Source organism: Myxocyprinus asiaticus, chromosome 31 (assembly GCF_019703515.2).
Source record: "Myxocyprinus asiaticus isolate MX2 ecotype Aquarium Trade chromosome 31, UBuf_Myxa_2, whole genome shotgun sequence".
In the NCBI taxonomy this organism is placed as follows: domain Eukaryota; kingdom Metazoa; phylum Chordata; class Actinopteri; order Cypriniformes; family Catostomidae; genus Myxocyprinus; species Myxocyprinus asiaticus.
The window spans coordinates 34,360,092-34,381,570 of record NC_059374.1 but is presented as its reverse complement, the minus strand read 5'-3'; the positions used below and the strand labels follow the sequence as shown (position 1 = coordinate 34,381,570).

The 21,479-nt window shown below is 37.9% G+C and overlaps 1 protein-coding gene and 1 pseudogene across 1 annotated transcript; both read right to left on the bottom strand.

The window, feature by feature from the left end:
• Positions 1-8,105: 8,105 nt before the first annotated feature.
• LOC127422489 (ADP-ribosylation factor-like protein 4A) lies at positions 8,106-14,207 on the bottom strand. Its single transcript, XM_051666051.1, has 2 exons — positions 14,098-14,207; positions 8,106-9,308 (listed from the first exon to the last, which is right to left on the bottom strand). Exon 2 carries the CDS (start codon positions 9,228-9,230, stop codon positions 8,628-8,630), a length of 603 nt encoding a protein of 200 aa, XP_051522011.1. The 5' UTR covers positions 9,231-9,308; positions 14,098-14,207; the 3' UTR covers positions 8,106-8,627.
• A 2,079-nt stretch (positions 14,208-16,286) lies between these two features.
• On the bottom strand, positions 16,287-20,024 carry LOC127422167 (uncharacterized; annotated as a pseudogene).
• Between the last annotated feature and the right edge of the window lie 1,455 nt (positions 20,025-21,479).

The window sequence follows — 21,479 nt, the reverse complement described above, 5'->3', positions numbered from 1 at the left end:
TTCAAATGCTTTCCAATAATTATGTGACATGACACATGAAACACCAAAAATCATTTACCTGTACATGAACCACCTATTATCCAGAAACAATGTCTCTGTGATAAGACCAGAACCACTAATTATCAAACACTCAGTGGACCAAGAACAACAGCACAATGGTAATTAAAAACCTGGGGTGTTACACTATAGCAGTTGCAACAGAAGGCAGTGTAAATCACAGGACTTTTGAGAGCACTCTAATTTGACTTATTTTGGGAAGGATTTTTCAAGGTGCAGTAATTTATTGCCAAGACGGAGTCAGAGATGGCTGGACCAGCAAGCATTATGTTCAACATGGGTGAATCTCTTGAAGCCTGTCAAGAAAATGTCCCAGTCATATTTCACCCAAAATTCAAAAGTATATTTGTATGTGTATACAGTATATATGTATATACTGCATAAAGAAAATAAAGGCACTTTAAGGCAGAGACCTCTCATTCTCATTATTGTTAAGTATCCGGTCATTTCTTTTTAACTATTCCCATTATTTTCAATAATGATTCTAATTACTGTGATATAGTATTATTTTGTACAAAAAATATTACACAATGATTTATCAGCATAAATCAAAGGTTGCATCTCTTTTTTCATATTATGTTAATGAGAATATGAGAGTGGATGAGAATAAGACTTTTTGCATCACAGTAATAAAATATTTGGGGGGAAATGTGATAAATTGCCATGAAATTAATGTCCTAATACAAGAAAAACTTAATGGTCCTATTCCTGACATTTAATTGTAGAAAACATTCCCTGTCTTAGGGCAGTTAGGATCACAACTTTATTTTAAGAATGTGAAATGTCAGAAAAATAGTAGAGAGAATGATTTATTTCAGCTTTTATTTCTTTCATCACATTCCCAGTGGGTCAGAAGTTTACATACACTGTTAGTATTTGGTAGCACTGCCTTTAAATTGTTTAACTTGGGTCAAACATTTTGGGTAGCATTCCACAAGCTTCTCACAATAAGTTGCTGGAATTTTGGCCCATTCCTCCAGACAGAACTGGTGTAACTGGGTTAGGTTTGTAGGCCTCCTTGCTCGCATTCGCTTTTTCAGTTCTGCCCACAAATTTTCTATCAGATTGAGGTCAGGGCTTTGTGATGGCCACTCCAATACCTTGACTTTGTTGTCTTTAAGCCATTTTGCCACAACTTTGGAGGGATGCTTGGGGTCACTGTCCATCTGGAAGACCCATTTGCAACCGAGCTTTAACTTCCTGGCTGATGTCTTGAGATGTTGCTTCAATATATCCACATAATATTCCTTCCTCTTGATGCCAACTATTTTGTGAAGTGCACCAGTCCCTCCTGCAGTAAAGCACCCCCACAACATGATGCTGCCACCCACATGCTCCATGGTTGGGATGGTGTTCTTTGGCTTGCAAGCCAAACCCTTTTTCCTCCAAACATAACAATGGACATTATGGCCAAACAGTACAATTTTTGTTTCATTAGACCAGAGGACATTTCTACAAAAAGTAAGATCTTTGTCCCCATGTGCACTTGCAAACTGTAGTCTGGCTTTTGTATGGCAGTTTTGGAGCAGTGGCTTCTCCTTGCTGAGCAGCCTTTCAGGTTATGTCGATATAGGACTCGTTTTACTGTGGATATAGATACTTGTCTACCTGTTTCCTCCAGCATCTTCACAAGTTCCTTTGCTGTTGTTCTGGGATTGATTTGGACTTTTTGCATCAAACTATGTTCATCTCTAGGAGACAGAGATGTCTCTCCTTCCTGAGCTGTATGATGGCTGCATGAACCCATGGTGTTTATTCTTGTGTACTATTGTTTGTACAGATGAACGTGGTACCTTCAGGTGTTTAGAAATTGCTCCCAAGGATGAACCAGACTTGCGGAGGTCCACAATGTTTTTATGTGGTCTTGGATGATTTCTTTTGATTTTCCCATGATGCCAAGCAAAGAGGCACTGAGTTTGAAGGTAGGCCTTAAAATACATCCACAGGTACACCTCTAATTCAGTACACCTCCTATCAGAATATAGTTGCTAATTGTCTAAAGGCTTGACATAATTTTCTGGAATTTTCCAAGCTGCTCAAAAGGCACAGTTAACTTAGTGTATGTAAACTTCTGACCCACTGGAATTGTGATTTAGTCAATTAAAAGTAAAACAATCTGTCAGTAAACAATTGTTGGAAAAATTACTCATTATAAAAGACTTGCCAAAACTATAGTTTGTGGAGATGTTAAAAATTTGTTTTAATGACTTCAGTCTAAGTATATGTAAACTTCTAACTTCAACTGTGTATGTATGTATGTATATATATATATATATATACACACACATACACACACACACAAACTGGCGGCCAAAAGTTTGGAATAATGTACAGATTTTGCTGTTTCAGAAGGAAATTGGTACTTTAATTCACCAAAGTGGCATTCAACTGATCACAAAGTATAGTTAGGACATTACTGATGTTAAAAAAAAAAAAAAAAACAGCACCATCACTATTTGAAAAAAATAATTTTTGATCAAATCTTGACAGGCCCCATTTCCAGTAGCCATCACTCCAACACCTTTTCTTTGAGTAATCATGCTAAACTGCTAATTTGGTACTAGAAAATCACTTGCCATTATATCAAACACTGCTGAAAGCTATTTGGTTCATTAAATGAAGCTTAACATTGTCTTTGTTTTTGAGTTGCCACAGTATGCAATAGACTGGCATGTCTTAAGGTCAATATTAGGTCAAAAAAACAGCTTTCTCTAGAAACTCCTCAGTCAATCATTGTTTTGAGGAATGAAGGCTATACAATGCTTGAAATTGCCAAAAAACTGAAGATTTCATACAAAGGTACATTATTCCCGCCAGTGTATACATACATACATACATACATACATATATATATATATATATACACTATATTGCCAAAAGTATTCGCTCACCCATCCAAATAATTGAATTCAGGTGTTCCAATCACTTCCATGGCCACAGGTGTATAAAATGAAGCACCTAGGCATGCAGACTGCTTCTACAAACATTTGTGAAAGAATGGGCCGCTCTCAGGAGCTCAGTGAATTCCAGCGTGGTACTGTGATAGGATGCCACCTGTGCAACAAGTCCAGTTGTGAAATTTCCTCGCTACTAAATATTCCACAGTCAGCTGTCAGTGGTATTATAACAAAGTGGAAGCAATTGGGAATGACAGCAACTCAGCCACGAAGTGGTAGGCCACATAAAATGACAGAGCGGGGTCAGCGGATGCTGAGGCGCATAGTGCGCAGAGGTCGGCAACTTTCTGCAGAGTCAATCGCTACAGACCTCCAAAGTTCATGTGGCCTTCAGATTAGCTCAAGAACAGTGCGTAGAGAGCTTCATGGAATGGGTTTCCATTGCCGAGCAGCTGCGTCCAAGCCATACATCACCAAGTGCAATGCAAAGCGTCGGATGCAGTGATGTAAAGCACGCCGTCACTGGACTCCAGAGCAGTGGAGACGCATTCTCTGGAGTGACGAATCACGCTTCTCCATCTGGCAATCTGATGGACGAGTCTGGGTTTGTCGGTTGCCAGGAGAACGGTACTTGTCTGACTGCATTGTGCCAACTGTGAAATTTGGTGGAGGGGGGATTACGGTGTGGGGTTGTTTTTCAGGAGCTGGGCTTGGCCCCTTAGTTCCAGTGAAAGGAACTCTGAATGCTTCAGCATACCAAGAGATTTTGGACAATTCCATGCTCCCAACTTTGTGGGAACAGTTTGGGGATGGCCCCTTCCTGTTCCAACATGACTGCGCACCAGTGCACAAAGCAAGGTCCATAAAGACATGGATGAGCGAGTTTGGTGTGGAAGAACTTGACTGGCCTGCACAGAGTCCTGACCTCAACCCGATAGAGCACCTTTGGGATGAATTAGAGCGAAGACTGCGAGCCAGGCCTTCTCATCCAACATCAGTGTCTGACCTCACAAATACGCTTCTGGAAGAATGGTCAAAAATTCCCATAAACACACTCCTAAACCTTGTGGAAAGCCTTCCCAGAAGAGTTGAAGCTGTTATAGCTGCAAAGGGTGGGCCGACGTCATATTAAACCCTATGGATTAAGAATGGGATGTCACTTAAGTTCATATGCGTCTAAAGGCAGATGAGCGAATACTTTTGGCAATATAGTGTATATATTCGCATATATATCTTTGTGATTTTGGAGAGAAATATGACCGGGACATTGTTTTGTTTCTTGAGATTCATGCATACAGTATTTACAACAACCAAAGCCTGATTATCGTGAAAAACACAATTTAGATCTTTGTGTTGATCACATTATGTGTGACAGCACATTGACATAAACAAGACATTTGCTATTACGGAACAACACATTGTTTATTTTGTTTGAAAAGACTAAAACAGTACTTATTTGGCCCTGAATGTCTCTTAATAACATGACATTTGCCAGAATGAACACTTGGCGTGGTCTAATATATGTTTACATAACTCCTCTGAACAACCTGTGTGAAGGCCACAGACTTCTGAGAATTCGTTTTTCAGACAAAAGGACGGGGGAAAACAGCTACTAGACCCCCGTCAACCCGACCTCATCCTTCATGCTGCAATGAGATGAGAGCAGAGCTGAACAAAAGCATTCTGCCATCACACTGTCAACAGACACTGACAGGGGGAGTTGCGGGGGAACTTCATGGAGCGCCAGGTCGTTACACCTTTCTCTTTTCCACACAATCTCATAGAATGCACTGCAGGTGTTCTGAGATAACTAAACTCAAAGGGTTGCACTCTTGGTTTTCCATGACATAGTGCTTTAAACTGCAATTAAAAGTATGAATAGTTAAAAACAAAAAACAATAATAAATGTTTCCCTGTTGCATTTGTACTGTATTAAAGTACTCTCCCTATTTCTCTCTGTTACACTCAGTTATTTTATTCTGAGAGAGGGAGATATGCGATTTATATGTTAATATACATAGTACTGAGGGTGGGAATTTAGAGATGGGTTAGGACGGGGGGGTCTGACATACAACATGGCATGTTCTAAAATTCAAAACAATTATTTTCTATGAAGGTACAGATACACAGCGGTGGCTCGCCGTCTCTCAAAGCTTCTCAAAAATCAGCAGCACAACTCACCTAGATTTCCATTAAATGCGACTCAAATCATCATCAAAGGACAAAGATTATTTACCATCAGTGGATGATGTATTGTGTATATGCATCTTTCATATAGCCAACACAATGTATTTTCAGTTACAAGTATTTATTTTTTGTGGTTTGACAGCTTGAATGAAACTGCATAATTTTTAATCGTTCAGTTTGCGCAGTTAAACCAGTTTCATACACTAACCTGCAAACTCATCACAGTCACTTTCATTCTTGTAGAAGTACAAAAACCTTAGTAACATTTGTGTGTATGCATCCAGTGCAAGGAGCTCTAAAATATCCATCCTATGTTGTGATACATGTGCCTTACGACCTGTTCAGTAAATGTTATATTACCCCCTTGTGGTCTCCCACCATTATTACACCAGACATTAAACAGAAGCCCAACTGAGTGAATTGGAAACTACTCAAATTAGGCTTCAAATTTAAATGTCAGCTAATGTTAATATATCGATGCCTCAAATATATCGATAAAATAACGTGCCAATTAATAATAATATTTAATGACATGCCTATTGCTTGGTCTCTGTGGTAATAAAAGTTATAACTGTTCATAAAGGTACAACTTTATGAAAACGTTTTCGAAAGTTGTACGTTATCTTGCGATTTCGCAAGCTAAAAACCCTCTCCAAGAAGTTACACCTCTAAATTCATCCTCTTTAAAGCACCACTGCTTCAGCCAACAGAAAAGTTCACCACATTAAAAACAGTCTAAATTTAAATAACCTCCTGTGAGCAAGGTTACATTTATTTAGCCCATTTATTTAGCCAGTTACCATGTTATAGGGCTGTGCTTAGTTTCCATATATCTTAAAGGAACCTGTCTGATTGGTTTCTGGTGTAGTGGCCAAATTGTACAGGGCTTTCTTAAAAATATATATTTGGAACATACAGGGCTGGGAGATGAGTCCATAAAGAATTGAATTTTCAAATTCCGAAAGTCAACTCGGGGGTGACATAATCTTTTGTCATTCATACTATCAATCACAAATAATAAATTATGCTTTATCTTAGTTTTTATTGTAAGATTTCAACTTGCTTTCTGTTTTTCTTAAGAATTGAGAAAATTAGACTGGAATCAATTTTTAAAATCAATTCCATCAATTCCAAAAACCTGGAATTATAATCCAAATGTTCTGGAATCTAACAGCCCTACTGTAGTTGCAAAAAGAGATCATGCCTATTGACTCATTAAATCATAAAATGCTAGAAATAATCAAACCTGTCCACTTAAATCTATATTCTAAATTAAAGATCCAACAGTTTACCAAAACCTACAGGTGTGACACTAACCTGCAGTTCACAGTCATCCCAGTGAAAGTGTGGGAAAGGAAACTGCGCTACAGATTTTTCCAGTCTGTCACACTCCTATCTCAGCATTACGGACATCAATGGAAAAGGGAAAAGAATCCCAGTCACTCTGGATTTATGAGACTAAAGTGGAATTTAGGGGAGCATGTGATACAAGCCAAATCCCACAACTAAAGTCAAAGTCACACAAATCCCCTCCAGTTGGCCCCTTTCAATACATTTCTGGTGCCTGGAAAAGTGTAAGCATCATATATAAGAGGCCATTTTTAACCTGAAGACAGAGTGGTCTTAAGTCTTGTAATGTATGATGGAGGTGCATTTGCTTTCCATTTTCACCCGAGTATTACCGAACTAAAGAAGAATGTGGTGGTGCAAGTCTCCAAGTAGTCAAGCTTTCTTCAAGGAAAAGGAGTCACTATGAGTTAAAGGTGCACACAGTAATTTTTCCTTTTTGATGTTACCTTTAAAATGTTTATTATCATGTACACTTACTAGAGATAAAGACTCCTGTCATATCAGCAGTCTAATAAAAGCTTTAATTCTACATGGGGTGTGTCGCCTCATGGTGGCCGCCATGTTGAGATCACATGACCAGCCATGCACTACTCACTTTACACAGACAATTACCCTCAGGGAACAAAAACAATTATGGCTGACAGCAACAGCGAAGTTCAATAATAGCATCGGTAAATGAAAATTTGTGTGTGATAGGCCAACTGCATTCACGCCAATATACACTCACCGACCACTTTATAAGGAACACCTGCACACCTACTTGTTCATGCGATTATCTAATCAGCCAATCGTGTGGCAGCAGTGCAATGCATAAAATCATTCAGATACAGTTTGAGTCAGGAGCTTCAGTTCATGTTCACATCAACCATCAGAATGGGGAAAAAAATGTATCTCACAGATTTCGACCGTGGCATGATTGTTGGTGCCAGATGAACTGGTTTGAGTATTTCTGTAACTGCTGATGTCCTGGGATTTTCACACACAACAGTCTCTAGAGTTTACTTAGAATGGTGAAAAAAAAAAAAAACAAATCCAGTGAGTGGCAGTTCTGCAGATGGAAATGCTTCGATGAGAGGTCAACAGAGAATGGCCAGACTGGTTAGAGCTGACAGAAAGGCTACTGTAACTCAGATAACAACTCTGTACAATTGTAGTGAGCAGAATAGCATCTCAGAATGAACAACATTTCAAACCTTGAGGCGAATGGGCTACAACAGCTAAAGACCATGTCGGTTCCACTTCTGTCAGCCAAGAACAGAAAGCTAAGGCTACAGTGAGCACAGGCTCACCAAAACTGGACAGTTAAAGACTAGAAAAACATAGACAGGTCTGATGAATTTCGATTTCTGCTGAGGTACAATGATGGTAGGCCCACTGCAGCCTCAGTTACCATAGCCTTTCTCTCAGCTTGAACCAGTCTGGCCATTCTCCATTGACCTCTCTCATCAAGGTGTTTCTGTCCACAGAACTACCGCACTATCTATGTTTTTTGTTTTTGGCACCATTCTGAGTAAACTCTAGAGACTGTTGTGGGTGAAAATCCCAGGAGATCAGCAGTTACAGAAATACTCAAACCAGCCCGTCTGGCACCAACAATCATGCCACGGTCAAAATCACTGAGATCACATTTTTCCCCCCATTCTAACAGTTGATGTGAACATTAATTGAAGCTCCTGACTCATATCTGAATGGTTTTATACATTGATATTAGATAATCACATGAATACGTAGGTGTACAGGTGTTTCTAATAAAGTGGAAGGTGAGTGTGTCAGTTTAAGTCCAAAATGACTGCCATGTTGGACAAAATATTTAATCTGAACTCATTAGATAGGTTCAAGTATTGCAATTGACAATTTAGAATAATCATTTAAAGCCCTTTTATTGCAAGTAAACATACTCTAAATAAAACCTTCAATAATTCATCCTTCAGTGTGACAGTAAAATGTCAAGTTTTATATTAGGTTTATATATATCTTTTTTTTTAAAGTGTCTGCGACATAGTAAACAACAAGAGTGGTAAACAACAAGTAAACAAACAACTAAAGCACTTTTCAGTTCTAACAAACTTTGGGAAAATAAAAATGACAGTTTGTAACTATCAACATCTTTTGTCCTTTACATAATACATTTTCTGACTATTTTTTCTTTCTTTGCTGTTTGAGCATTTTCCTTCGTTTTAGGATCATTTCGTGAAGCCTTTCTAGTCCCTCTTTGAGTCCGTCACCAATGATGGCACAGGTGGGCTGCAGGTGCCATGGAGTGGTGGGTCCCAGTTCATTGAGTGCCAGCATGGTCTCTATCTGTGATAGTGACAGTGCCTGTCTCAAGTCCTGCTTATTAGCAATAATCAGCACAGGCACTCCTTGATTTTCAGAGGAATGGGCAATTTTGTAAAGCTCTGTTTTAGCCTCTTCCATTCTCTCTGCGTCCAGAGAGTCCACAACAAACACAATACCATCCGTGCCACGTGTGTAGGACTTCCAAAGAGGACGCAGTTTCTCCTGTCCGCCAACGTCCCAAAAGTGAAACGTCACTGTTCGTGAGTCCCCCAAAGATACTTTGACTTTTTCTGCATTGAAACCTTTGGTAGGGACAGTGTTGACAAACTCATTGAACTGCAGACGGTACAGCACAGTGGTTTTGCCTGCAGAGTCCAGACCCAGAATAGCGATGTGAAGAGAATTAAAGAATGGAAGACTGGGGAGGAAGTTAGGTTGCTCTGATATTCCATTCCCCATTTCCCTCAGCTGTATGAGAGTAATACCAGTTTAGGATGTAGTTTCATGTGTCCTAAATCCAAGTTCCACAATACTAGCCTAGGAAGTTAAAGAACAGAGTTATCACCCAAACAGTGCTTTTAGGTATGGTTATAAAAGCTAATATATATATATATATTACACAGTATACAGAAAGTATTCAGACCCCTTCATTTTTTTCACATTTTGTTATGTTGCAGCCTTATGCTAAATGATTTAAATGTATTTATTTTTCATATCAATCTACACTCCATACCCCATAATGACAAAGCAAAAACCAGATTTTTGATAACTGTGCAAATGTATTAAAAAGGATAAACTGAAATATCACATTGACATGTATTCAGACCCTTGGCTATGACACATGAAATTTAGCTCAGATGCATCCCATTTCTATGAATCATCTCTGAGATGTTTCTATACTTTGGCAAATTCAGTTGATTGGACATAATTTCGAAAGGAACACATCTGTCTATATAAGGTCTCACAGCTGAAAATGCATTTCAGAGCAAAAACCAAGCCATGAGGTCAAAGGAACTGCCCGCAGAGCTCAGAGACAGGATTGTGTCGAGGCACAGATCTGGGGAAGGCTACAAAAAAAACATTTGGCTGGCTGCTTTGAAGGTTTCCAAGAGCACAGTGGCCTCCATAATTCTTAAATGGAAGTTTGGAACAACCAGGACTCTTCCTAGAGCTGGCCACCTGGCAAACTGAGCAATCGGGGCAGAAGGGCCTTGGTAAGAGAGGTGACCAAGAACCCAATGGTCACTCTGGTTGAGCTCCAGAGATCATGTGTGGAGATGGGAGAAACCTGCAGAAGGACAACCATCACCGCAACTAGGGATGAGAATCGTTAGGAATTTAAACATTCCGGTTCCGATTAATCTTAACGGATCAAGTTACGATTCCATTAGTTCTTTTAGTACTTTTGAGGAAGAATTATTTGAAAATGAGAAATGCAATTCTTATTGGATTTACTGTCCTCTGCAGTCTGTTGCCAAATGATGAGATCCTTTAAGATTTCTACAGAGCAGATATAACAAATCAGAAATAAATTTAATACAATTCTTATAAAAGGTGTGTTTGCTGACTTTGAGACATGTATCAAATCCAATAATTGATCCTAACTAGGCTATATCTGGACTGTATCTAAACAAACAAGAAATGTGATGGCACATTTCATTAATTTGTTATATATATATATATATATATATATAAAATTCCCTGTATTACAAAACTTGTGTATCTTTAATTAAACATTGTCAAATGAATTCTCCATTCAAGTAGATAGGAGCTGTACTTTTATGTCACTTGTTTACAAAGAAAATAGTTGCCCGAGAGCATTCCAAATATGACCGCCAAGTGGACTGACTTGCCTTATAAGGGACTTTGATACATTACCAATCACAACCAAGTACATGTGACTGCCCGCCGTTGCCGTAGGAACCTAGACAAGAGCCAAGCCCAATGTAAAAGCCCAAAGGTAATGCGTTGCTCACGACTCGCTCACGCCCTGCTCACAGAGTATGTGTGAATTCAGTGTAAGAGGCCCATAAGAGTCATTTGTTTATGAGTTTTACGCTTTTGACCCTGTAGAGGGCTGCACTGCTGCAGAAATGCGCAGCTGGAAACACTGTCAGAGTATTTCAGTACAGTGTTCCACCCACATCGGCAGAAAATTCTAGCAAGGGAACCGTTAACAGAACCGAAAGTCACAAAGATCATCCAATTCCGGTATTTTGTAAAGAATGGAACAGGTTCTGAACAAGAACTGGTTCTCGGTTCCCAAACCTAACTGCAACACTCCAACAATCTGGGCTTTATGTCAGAGTGGATAGATGGAAGACTCTCCTCAGTGCAAGACACACGAAAGCCTGCTTAGAATTTGCAAAAAAAGCACCCAAAGGACTCTCAGACTGTGAGAAACAAGATTCTCTGGTCTATTGAAACAAAGATTGAACTGTTTAGCCTCAATTCCAAGCGTCATGTCTAGAGGAAACCAAGCACCGCTCATCACCTGCGCAATATCATCCCAACGGTGAAGCACTGTGGCTATAGCATTATGCTGTGGGGGTGTTTTTCAGCGGCAGGGACTGGGGGACTGGTCAGGGTTGAAGGAAAGTTGAACACAGCAAAATACAGAGATATCCTTCATGAAAACCTGGTCCAGAGCACTCAGGACCTCAGACTGGGCCGAAGGTTCACCTTCCAACAGGACAATGACCCTTAGCACACAGCCAAGACCATGCAAGAGTAGCTTAGGGACAATTCTATGAATGTCCTTGAGTGGCCCCACCAGAGCCCAGATCTGAACCCAATCGAACATCTCTGGACAGACCTGAAAATGGCTGTCCACCATCCAACCTGATAGAACTTGAGAGGATCTGCAAAGAAAAATGGCAGAAAACCCCCATATCCAGGAGTGCAAAACTTGTCGCATCATATCCAATTAGAATTGAGGCTGTAATCGCTGCCATAGGTGCTTCGACTAAGTACTGAGTTAAGGGTCTGAATACTTATGTCAGTGTGATATTTCAGTTTTTTCTTTTTAATAAATTTGCAAAGTTATAAAAAAAAATCTGATTTTTGCTTTGTCATTATGGGGTATGGAGTGTAGATTTTTGAAAAAATTTTATAATTTAAAGCATTTTAGCATAAGGCTGCAACATAAAATGTGAAAATGTGAAAAGGGGTCTGAATACTTTCTGAATGCACTGTATATTTTATATATATATATATATATATATATATATATATATTACGGCTCTGTATCGCCTGGCATCTCACAATACAATACGCATTGCAATTCATGTCACGATTCCAAATATTGCAATACATCACAATACAATAATTTTCTTAGATTACGAATTAATTCCAATTTCAATTCCAATTCATTTGAGTATATTTCAGTTACATACTGATGTCTGATGAAGACCGTGTAGCTCGAAATATCACTTTTTTGTCTCTTGGTGAGCTCATTGAATTGATTTGGAAGTAAAAGTGCTCCAACTTTGTTGTGTTTACATGATATGAATAGCAGAATATAAATATTGATACATGGATCTAAAATATCAATACAATATCATGATAAAAAATACTGCGATATATCGATATATGATTGTATCGACACAGCCCTAATATACAGTATGTACACACACACACTGCCAGACAGTGTTTGGACACATTTTTCAATGTATTTTAGAGTCAGAACTATGAAATAACACAAATAAAAGTATGTGGATTATGTGGGCACCAAAGATTGTTAAATCAAAACTATTTTTATATTTTAGCTTCTTCAAAGTAGTCTCCATTTGCTTATATTTGCACACTCTGGACATTCTCTCAACATACTATATCAGGTGCCACCTGCAACGCTTTTTAAACAGTATAAAAATTAGTTCCCTTGTATTCTGGGTACTTGTGTACATTTAAATATGTTTAATAAATCTTTAGTTTTGTGGAAAAAAATATCATACGCATACTCTGATCAGCCACAACATTAAAACCACCTGCCTAATATTGTGTAGGTCCCCCTCGTGCCGCCAAACCAGCACCAACCCGCATCTCAGAACAGCATTCCACTCATTGGATGTTTTTTGTTTTTGGCACCATTCGGAGTAAATTCTAGAGGCTGTTGTGCGTGAAAATCCCAGGAGATCAACAGTTACAAAAATACTCAAACCAGCCCATCTGGCATCAACAATCATCCATGCGATTATCTAATCAGCCAATCGTGTGGCAGCAGTGCAGTGCATAAAATCATACAGATATGGGTCAGGAGCTTCAGTTAATGTTCACATCAACCATCAGAATGGGGAAAAAATGTGATCTTAGTGATTTGGACCGTGGCATGATTGTTGGTGTCAGACAGGCTGGTTTGAGTATTTCTGTAACTGCTGATCTTCTGGGATTTTCACACACAACAGTCTCTAGAATTTACTCGGAATGGTGCCAAAAACAAAAAACATCCAGTGAACGGCAGTTCTGTGGATGAAAATACCTTGTTGATAAGAAAGGTCAACAGAAAATGGCCAGACTGGTTCAAACTGACAAAGTCTACGGTAACTCAGATAACCACTCTGTACAATTGTAGTGAGAAGAATATCATCTCAGAAAACTATTCTGAGGTGCGGGTTGGCGCTGTTTTGGAGGAACGAGGGGGACCCACACAATATTAGGCAGGTGGCTTCAATGTTGTGGCTGATCGGTGTATGTACGCATGTATGTATAATACGAGTATCTGTCTACAAAACTAATTTCAAGCAAATAAGCATAAGCCTTTAGATCAGTCAAGTGAACATTTATAGCCTTAACCTAATAATAAGTATAAATAAATAATAAAGTAACAATTTGACAGAGAAAAAACACCCACACTGCTTAATAATAATGAACCTTTAAGAAATTCCGCATAGCTCAATGACTCAATATTTCCTAGGAACAGAGATATGGGATGGTCTAACAATGACAACAATAAAAGTGATATTACACCAAGCGAGATAAGCTATTTCTGCTGACGCCGCGAGGGCTTGTTATTTCTCTGGAAGTCTCTCGCGTCCACCTGTTGAATTGAGACTTTTCATCTGACCTGACAGAGAAGCCACGCGAAGCTACGATTACTCACTTTATGTCTATATTTGTAGTAAACGAAAGTAACCGATGCAACGACAGCTTTCGTGAAAATCTGTGAATGTTTAAGCGCGCGAACCGCATCCCGCGCCTTGGGCTGATATACCAAATTGATCATAACGTGGTAACGACACTTGCTTCTATCTAAAATAAATACATGTCTATGTTTTCCGTATGTGTTTATAACGCCGTTTTGTTAAAAGATCAAAAACCAAAGTCTTACCATTGTCGCTCACTCAACATTCCTTTTAGACTTTAGACTTCTGTATCGCTCAACGCAGAGCTCACGCTGCTCTGCTGACTGACCCAAGCGTGCGCTCGCACGTACGAACGCACGCAGCAGCTCATTTGTTTACCTTTAAATTGATTGGTCAATGGAGATGGAGGGCATACGCCCAATATGAATACAGATAGTTAACAGACAATACAGTTTCAACCACTTTGTAAATTAATGTTTAATTTAGCATTATTTAATACATAAGAACTCGTTTCTTTTATTTTTGTTTAAATTCCTCATACTATGCTATCTCTTAGCCTGAATTTATAATAACCTAAAGAATAACATATTATTTCTAAAGGTCAATTCACACTGCCCATCTGCCCCCCAAAAGTTGGTAGTTTGTTCTAGAATGTTGGTAAAAACAACTAATGTTCACGCTGGCCCAACAAACTTGAGTAAAACCAAAGTCTTTCCAGCTAAATAATCTCTGGTAAAACTGCTGGTAAAAAATGGATGATCTTTTTATGACACTTGAGATTTTTAATTTTTTAATTTAATTATATTTATTTATCACACATTTGCACATATACAGTGAAATTCTTTTTTTCACATATCCCAGCTAGGCTGGGGTCAGAGTGCAGGGTCAGCCATGATACGGCGCCACTGGAGCAGATAGGGTCAAGGGCCTTGCTCAAGGGCCCAACAGTGGCATCTTGGCGGTGCTGGGGTTTGAACCCCCGACCTTCTGATCAGTAACCCAGAGCCTTAACCGCTGAGCCACCACTGATTTTACTTTTGCTGACGTCTCTGCATGTCATGGGCAACAGGCAATGCTGCTATTTTTTCTTTTTTCTTTTGATATGCCCTGATATGGACATTTATATTGTTAACTTGTTAGTGGTAATTAAACAAGTCATCATTTATAGTCATAATGTTGTTCCAAACCCATATGACTCAAAGGCGGTGTAAGGCCAAATGGGGTCAGTCACCATTCACTTTTATGCAACTTTTTCCATACAGTTTAAGTGTCAGACTGAGGCTGTCAGCTCTTAACATTTCTCCTTTTTGAGCTCATTGGAAGAAAGACAGCCATACAGGTTTAATAAATTATTACAGTGTTTTTTTGTGTAAACCATCCCTATTTTTTCCATCTCTATAGTTATTATGGGGAAAATACATGTGCAATTTCTCAGTTACCATAAGCGATGCCTTTATATTATTCTATAATTATGTTTACAGGAAACTCTTTTCATACCCTGCACTACTTATTTCTAATTGGATCCTCAACTATAACCGAGTTTATTCCAGAGACATGTAAAACCATCTACCAGGTTCTCAGAGAAAGATACTTTATGGTATGATATGTGATACAAATACTAGTAAGACAATTGTCAGTACAGTTCATATATTTTAAACTTCTAAGCTATATACAGTTGTCATGTTTTTGCGTCTTACTTGAAGCATAAAACATATAAATATGGAAAACATTGCTACTTACAGCAGATTATTTCAATTAAAATGAACCCAAACACAATTTAACAATATTTTTTCTTATTGTATGTGTATGCCACTCTTAAAGGGATAGTTCACCCAAAAATGAAAATTCTCTTATCATTTACTCACTCTCATGTCATCCCAGATGTGTATGACTTTCTTTCTTCTGCTGAAATCAAACAGAGCTTTAGAAGAATAAAGGCAGCATAAAAGTAATCCATAAGACTCCAGTGGTTTAATCCGTGTCTACTGAAGTGATATGATAGGTGTGGGTGAGAAACAGATCAATATTGAAGACGTTTTTACTATAAACTCTCCTCCCTAACCAGTAGGTGGCGATATGCACAAAGAATGTGAATCACCAAAAACAAAAGAAGAAGAATGTAGAAATGAAAGTGGAGACTGATAGTAAAAAAGAACTTAAATATTGATTTCTCACCCACCCCTATCATATCGCTTCTAAAGATATGGATTTAACCATTGGAGTCATTTGGATTAATTTTATGCTGCCTTTATGGGCTTTTTGGAGCTTCATATTCTGGCATACAGTGGCACTATATGCAAGGGCACTATATGCAAAACTGTTTGTGCCAACCCAATTTTCAAACTTCTTAACCAGTAGTGGAAATGCTATTGTTGGAAAAATCATTGACATCCATTTTCAGTCAGTGAGCCTTGACTGCTTTTAATTTTCTGTACTACATGATGAAAACTGCAAGTTTACCTGTCCTTAAGTACTGAGACTTTAAGATCAAACGACCTGGGTCCTTTTTTTCCAAAGAGGTCACCATGTCATGCATGGCCTCAGCAAACTGCAATCGGATAAATGGTATTTACATTTCTTATGAAGGCTGTCACCTAGTGTCCAAATAATGCAATGCAGATAATGTGAGCAATTATCCTATTAGAAACTTACGGGTCTGAAGTTATGAGGCTTTGGATTTTTGTACGGCCCCATAGGATACTTCCCTTTTCTCACAAACTGCAGCTTTGACACTGGTGAACTTGGTGGTTAGTAGCATGTGATAAATGATTGTGCTTTCTCTCTTCTGCGCAAGTCCAGGTAACATTGAAGGAGACACTTTATTAACCTTTTCCAATATAAAGGATTTTTCATCCAAACTACCTTTTGTTTTAAAAAGGTGCAGTTTTTTTCTCTTGATCTGTGGTAAACTGAAAGATCTGTACAACTTGGGGGTGAAGTCAGGGGCTATTGTGTTCCATGGATCAGGGTGAATCATAGGTTGTGGTGGGATGAGTCCACAACTACGACTTGAGATCAAGCTTTGAGTCGCAGAAAAGAGCAGTTTTCTTCTGAAGTGAACAGACTAATTGGATTAATTGTGATTCAGCCACATCCTGTGTCCTGAGAAATAATCTGAGACCAAACAATATGGTATAATATACTGTAAAATGCATAGCATTGTCAGTGGAGCAGCTATTTCATGTTGTTGCAGTAAAATCTATAGTAATGCCAGTATGTATGCAAAAGCAAGGACAAGATGTTGACTTTCTATGCATGTTAGGGTAATGAAAAAATTAGGATCTGATCTTTAATTTGCACTTCTAAATTTAATACATATTATAGAATCATGTGCACCATTAAATAATTTCAAGCAACCAGGCATTTCTTAGGAGTGAGCACTTAAAAGCAATGTAAACCTATTTTTTTTTTTTACAGCCCTGTGGCCTGTCAATCAGCCATGGCTAAAGTAGAGAGCAAAGAGTTCAAATTGCTGTTTGATCACAAAAAAATTAAGCCAGCTCGGCATGGAGCATGGGATACGACAAAAAGAGGTTGCCAGGCAGCCATAGTTTCAAGTTCTCATTCAAAGGCTCTGCATGTAGACAGAGCACAGTGGGGACCTTGTTGAGGAAACAAAGGAGAAGCCTTAGCAACCATCAAACTATGAATTAAAACCACTTTACGTATGGGAAACGTTCCAAATCTTTTTAATTGCATGGGATACCTAAGTTTATCTTCAACCTTCATAACTTCATCAATTCCTTATAAATCACCCTTAACATGTGTATGTGTAAAAACAGGTGTTTCTTTTATTCTTTCTACAGGCATTTTGCAATTGGAACTTTTCAAATTACATACGTTCATATGTTAATTCATTCATGCTCTTATGGATTATTTACAGCTCAATATTTGTCTTTAAATATGTTATAACAAGTTGAATTTGTGTTTGGTAATAAGATGTTGCATAATGGTCAAATTGTACTTTCAAATCAAAACCAGCAGAGGTCAGCAAACAACTCATTCTCTCTCTCTCTCTCTCTCTCTCTCTCTCTCTCTCTCTCTCAAATTTATTTATTTATTTATTTTCATTTTTAAATAAATAACAATTCTATTAAATATCTACAAAACTTTAACACAACAAAACTTCAAACAGTAAAACAAACCTCATAGCTACTTGGGACAAAGCATAATCTGTTAAAATGTTCTGCAATGAAGGTGGCAGTAGCAATAATTCTCTGAAACTTGCTACCATACTTTCCCTGTCCTGGATTCAAGATAGGAATTGGTGTGGGAATAGATGAAGGAAACAGAGAATGAAGAGATATTGTGAATAGACTAAGAGCATTTCAAATTTCACGAACGGGCAGGACAAGATTATAAAAAGATTATGCCCTCAATAGTAAAAAGCCTTCAATAATAAACTATACTCTTACAGTTGAATAATAAAATTAGCCTACAATTTGTACTACATATAAACCTTATATATAGGTTCCGGTTTTTAATGGGAACAGAGACAAAACTAAGCTCAACACTTTAGCACAAGAGTCAGTAGGTCAAAGGTCACACCTGGGTTTTATGAGGGACAGACATGTTTTAAAAGAGGAGACGTTTTCAGCACAAACAGGCCATTGCCCACTGGACATGTCAGATGTCCAGTTGTTTGGATGACCAGGTTGGTGAAACCTTTATAAACAGCTGATTGCACTTTGGGTGCACAAGAACCCGTCTGAACAATGGAAATGAGCATCTTAGGTTAAGGGACATGTGTGAGGTATCTGACCTCAGAACCTTTGTAATAGTTCAAACAAATATACCAATCTTACAACCCTCTTAATTTTGTTTCACATACAAGAAGCTCAAGTCATAATTTTAAGTGACATGGGAGAATATACAGAAATGTGACATTTGGCAATATGAACATTTATGTAAGGGATAATTGACAACAGCCTGTTGAATTATTGAAAAATAAGGACTTATAATGTACATTCATTTTGTCTTGTGTGATTACTAACAACCTTCTGGAGCTTGGACTTGCGACAAGAAGAAACCAGAGAACTTAAATAGATGCAATCAATTGTAGTAACTTCTACACATTCTGCTACTTCTTAAAGGAATATTCTGGGTTTAATACAAGTTAAGCTCAATTAACAGCATTTGTGGCATAATATTGATTACCACAAAGATGTATTTTGACTTGCCCCTCCTTTTCTTTAAAAAAGCTCAAATCTGGGTTACAGTGAGGCATACAATGGAGGTGAATGGGGCCAATCTGTAAATGTTAAAATAATCACTGTTATAGCCAAAAGACATAAACAATATGCATGTTAACATGATTTCAGTGTGATAAAATCACTTACTAACCTTTTCTGTGTAAAGTTATACTTTCTTAGAAAAAAGTTATAACTATGTTACCCTGATGATGTAATGTCAAATCCTAAAACGACTGTTAAAATGATGATTTTATCAGCTTTACAGCTCAAATAATACATGAGTTTTTACAGAAGAATTAATGTTAGTGCTTTTATAAAATTATAAGCTTCACATTTCTGCCTTTGAACCCTCCAAAATTTGGCCCCATTCACTTTATTGTCCCCATTCATTTCCATTGTAAGTGCCTCACTGTAACCTTGATTTTTGCTTTTTTTTTTTTTTTTTTAAAGAAAGAAAAGGAGGGATGAGTCTAAATAATTTTTGTGGTTATCAACATTATGCCACAAATGCTGTCGATTGAACTTAACTTGTATTGAACCTGGACTATTCCTTTAAAGCTTCTAATTTCCTGTTACCAAATGCCCCAGTTCTATTTAACACATTTGCAACATTTAGAGATTGTATTTTTCAATTTCTAATCACATCATGGAAAGGCCTTGCCAATGATGATTGTTTACAATCTGTTGTTTCATTAGGTGTCACAGTTGTTTCATCAAAATTAATGTATAAACATTGAGAATATGTTGTGGTTTCAGTTCTGGCTAATGAGCATTCACTAAAGATACACAGTGTGGAGGAAGAATTTAATGATTTCATACACAGTGTCAACACCCTTCGCAGAGAAACAGATGGTGTTGCACCAGTGCTCAATCTTCATCCCGTGAATGTTATTCAAATCTTTGCAAAGGAGAGGCACCCTTGATAAAAACAGTTTAACAGATGGCCTCTGGTTAGGCGATTCCTTCTCAAAGTCTCGCATGGATCACATGACAGATTGTGTTTAAGTTTCTCAAAGCAGAACTTTGGCTGATTATAATCATGTTGATATAAGAAGACCAACAATGGATAACATTTTTGTTAATACAGTTGGGTCAGTGTTTAACTGAAAAGCTTTTGCTCAACATAAGCAGAGCTATATCTTGTGGATTTTAAAAGTTTGCCAGTAGTCTATTGAATCCAAGTAACAGCAGCATTTATTTTAGGAAGGTTTTTGTAAAATCTAACTCATTTTGAGGAAATTTACAAAGTCTTCTACTATCTTCCTCTTACTGACTATCAAGATTTCACCCACTAAGCACTTAGGAACACCTGTACACCTATTCATGCGATTATCTATTTAGCCAATTGTGTGGCAGCAGTGCAATGCATAAAATCCTGCAGATACTGGTCAGAAGCCTCAGTTAATGTTCACATCAACCATGTGATCTCAGATGATTTCGACCCAGGCATGATTGTTGGTGCCAGACGGGCTGGTTTGAATACTTCTGTAACTGCTGATCACCTGGGATTTTTACGCACAACAGTCTCTAGAGATTACTCAGAATGGTGCCAAAAAACTTCCAGTGAGTGCCAATAGTGCAGACTGAAACGTCTTGTTGATGAGAGAGGTCAACAGAGAATGGTCAGAATGGTTTGAGCTGACAGAAAGGCTACGGTAACTCAGATAACCACTCTGTACAATTGTAGTGAGCAGAATAGCATCTCAGAATGCACAACACGTCAAACCTTGAGGCGGATGGGCTATGACGGCAGAAAATCATGTTTGGCACTTTATTAGGACCATAGTGTTTCTAATAAAGTGCTTAGTGAGTGTAGGTGCATTAAGCAAACTCTCTTGCTGTAACATTAATTCAAAAGAGCTGAAAGGGATGGTTTACCTTTTAGGTTTTCAAAGAAACAGAAGAGCAAAAAATTGCAACAACAAAAAAGTTATTAAAAAAAAAGATGTACAGGGATAATTGACATTAAATATTTTTGGAAAGACATGTCCTGTGGTGTGACCCTTCTACAGTGTAATTAGATTACTGTACTAATTACTTTGTTTGAAAGTAATTACATTACTTATTACTAATTATTTTCTAAAACCCTTATCAACCTCGACCAGATGAAAAATACAAGGATAGACATGAAATTGTTCTTTTAATTCTTTCAAATAAATCATATAAAATCAAATAAATGATTCATGAACTGGTCAAAGAATTTAAGGGGGCAGCGTTAAATTAGAAAACATATAATAAAATGTGACATGCTATATTCCATCTACAGCTATTTTAAACAGCATTTTGCTCTTTTTTTTTTCTTTTTTTTTTAATGCATGCACAATGTATAACCTTATATCACTGTAAACAGCACTGAAAAACAACATGGAACATTTGTCCTTTAAAATGAACTAGTTAAGGCAAAAAGGTGTTTAAAATGTAGATGTTGATACAAA

What these genes read in the sequence shown, in the direction of transcription:
- LOC127422489 (XM_051666051.1), bottom strand. Translation starts at nt 9,230, where the DNA reads ATGGGGAATGGAATATCAGAGCAACCTAACTTCCTCCCCAGTCTTCCA.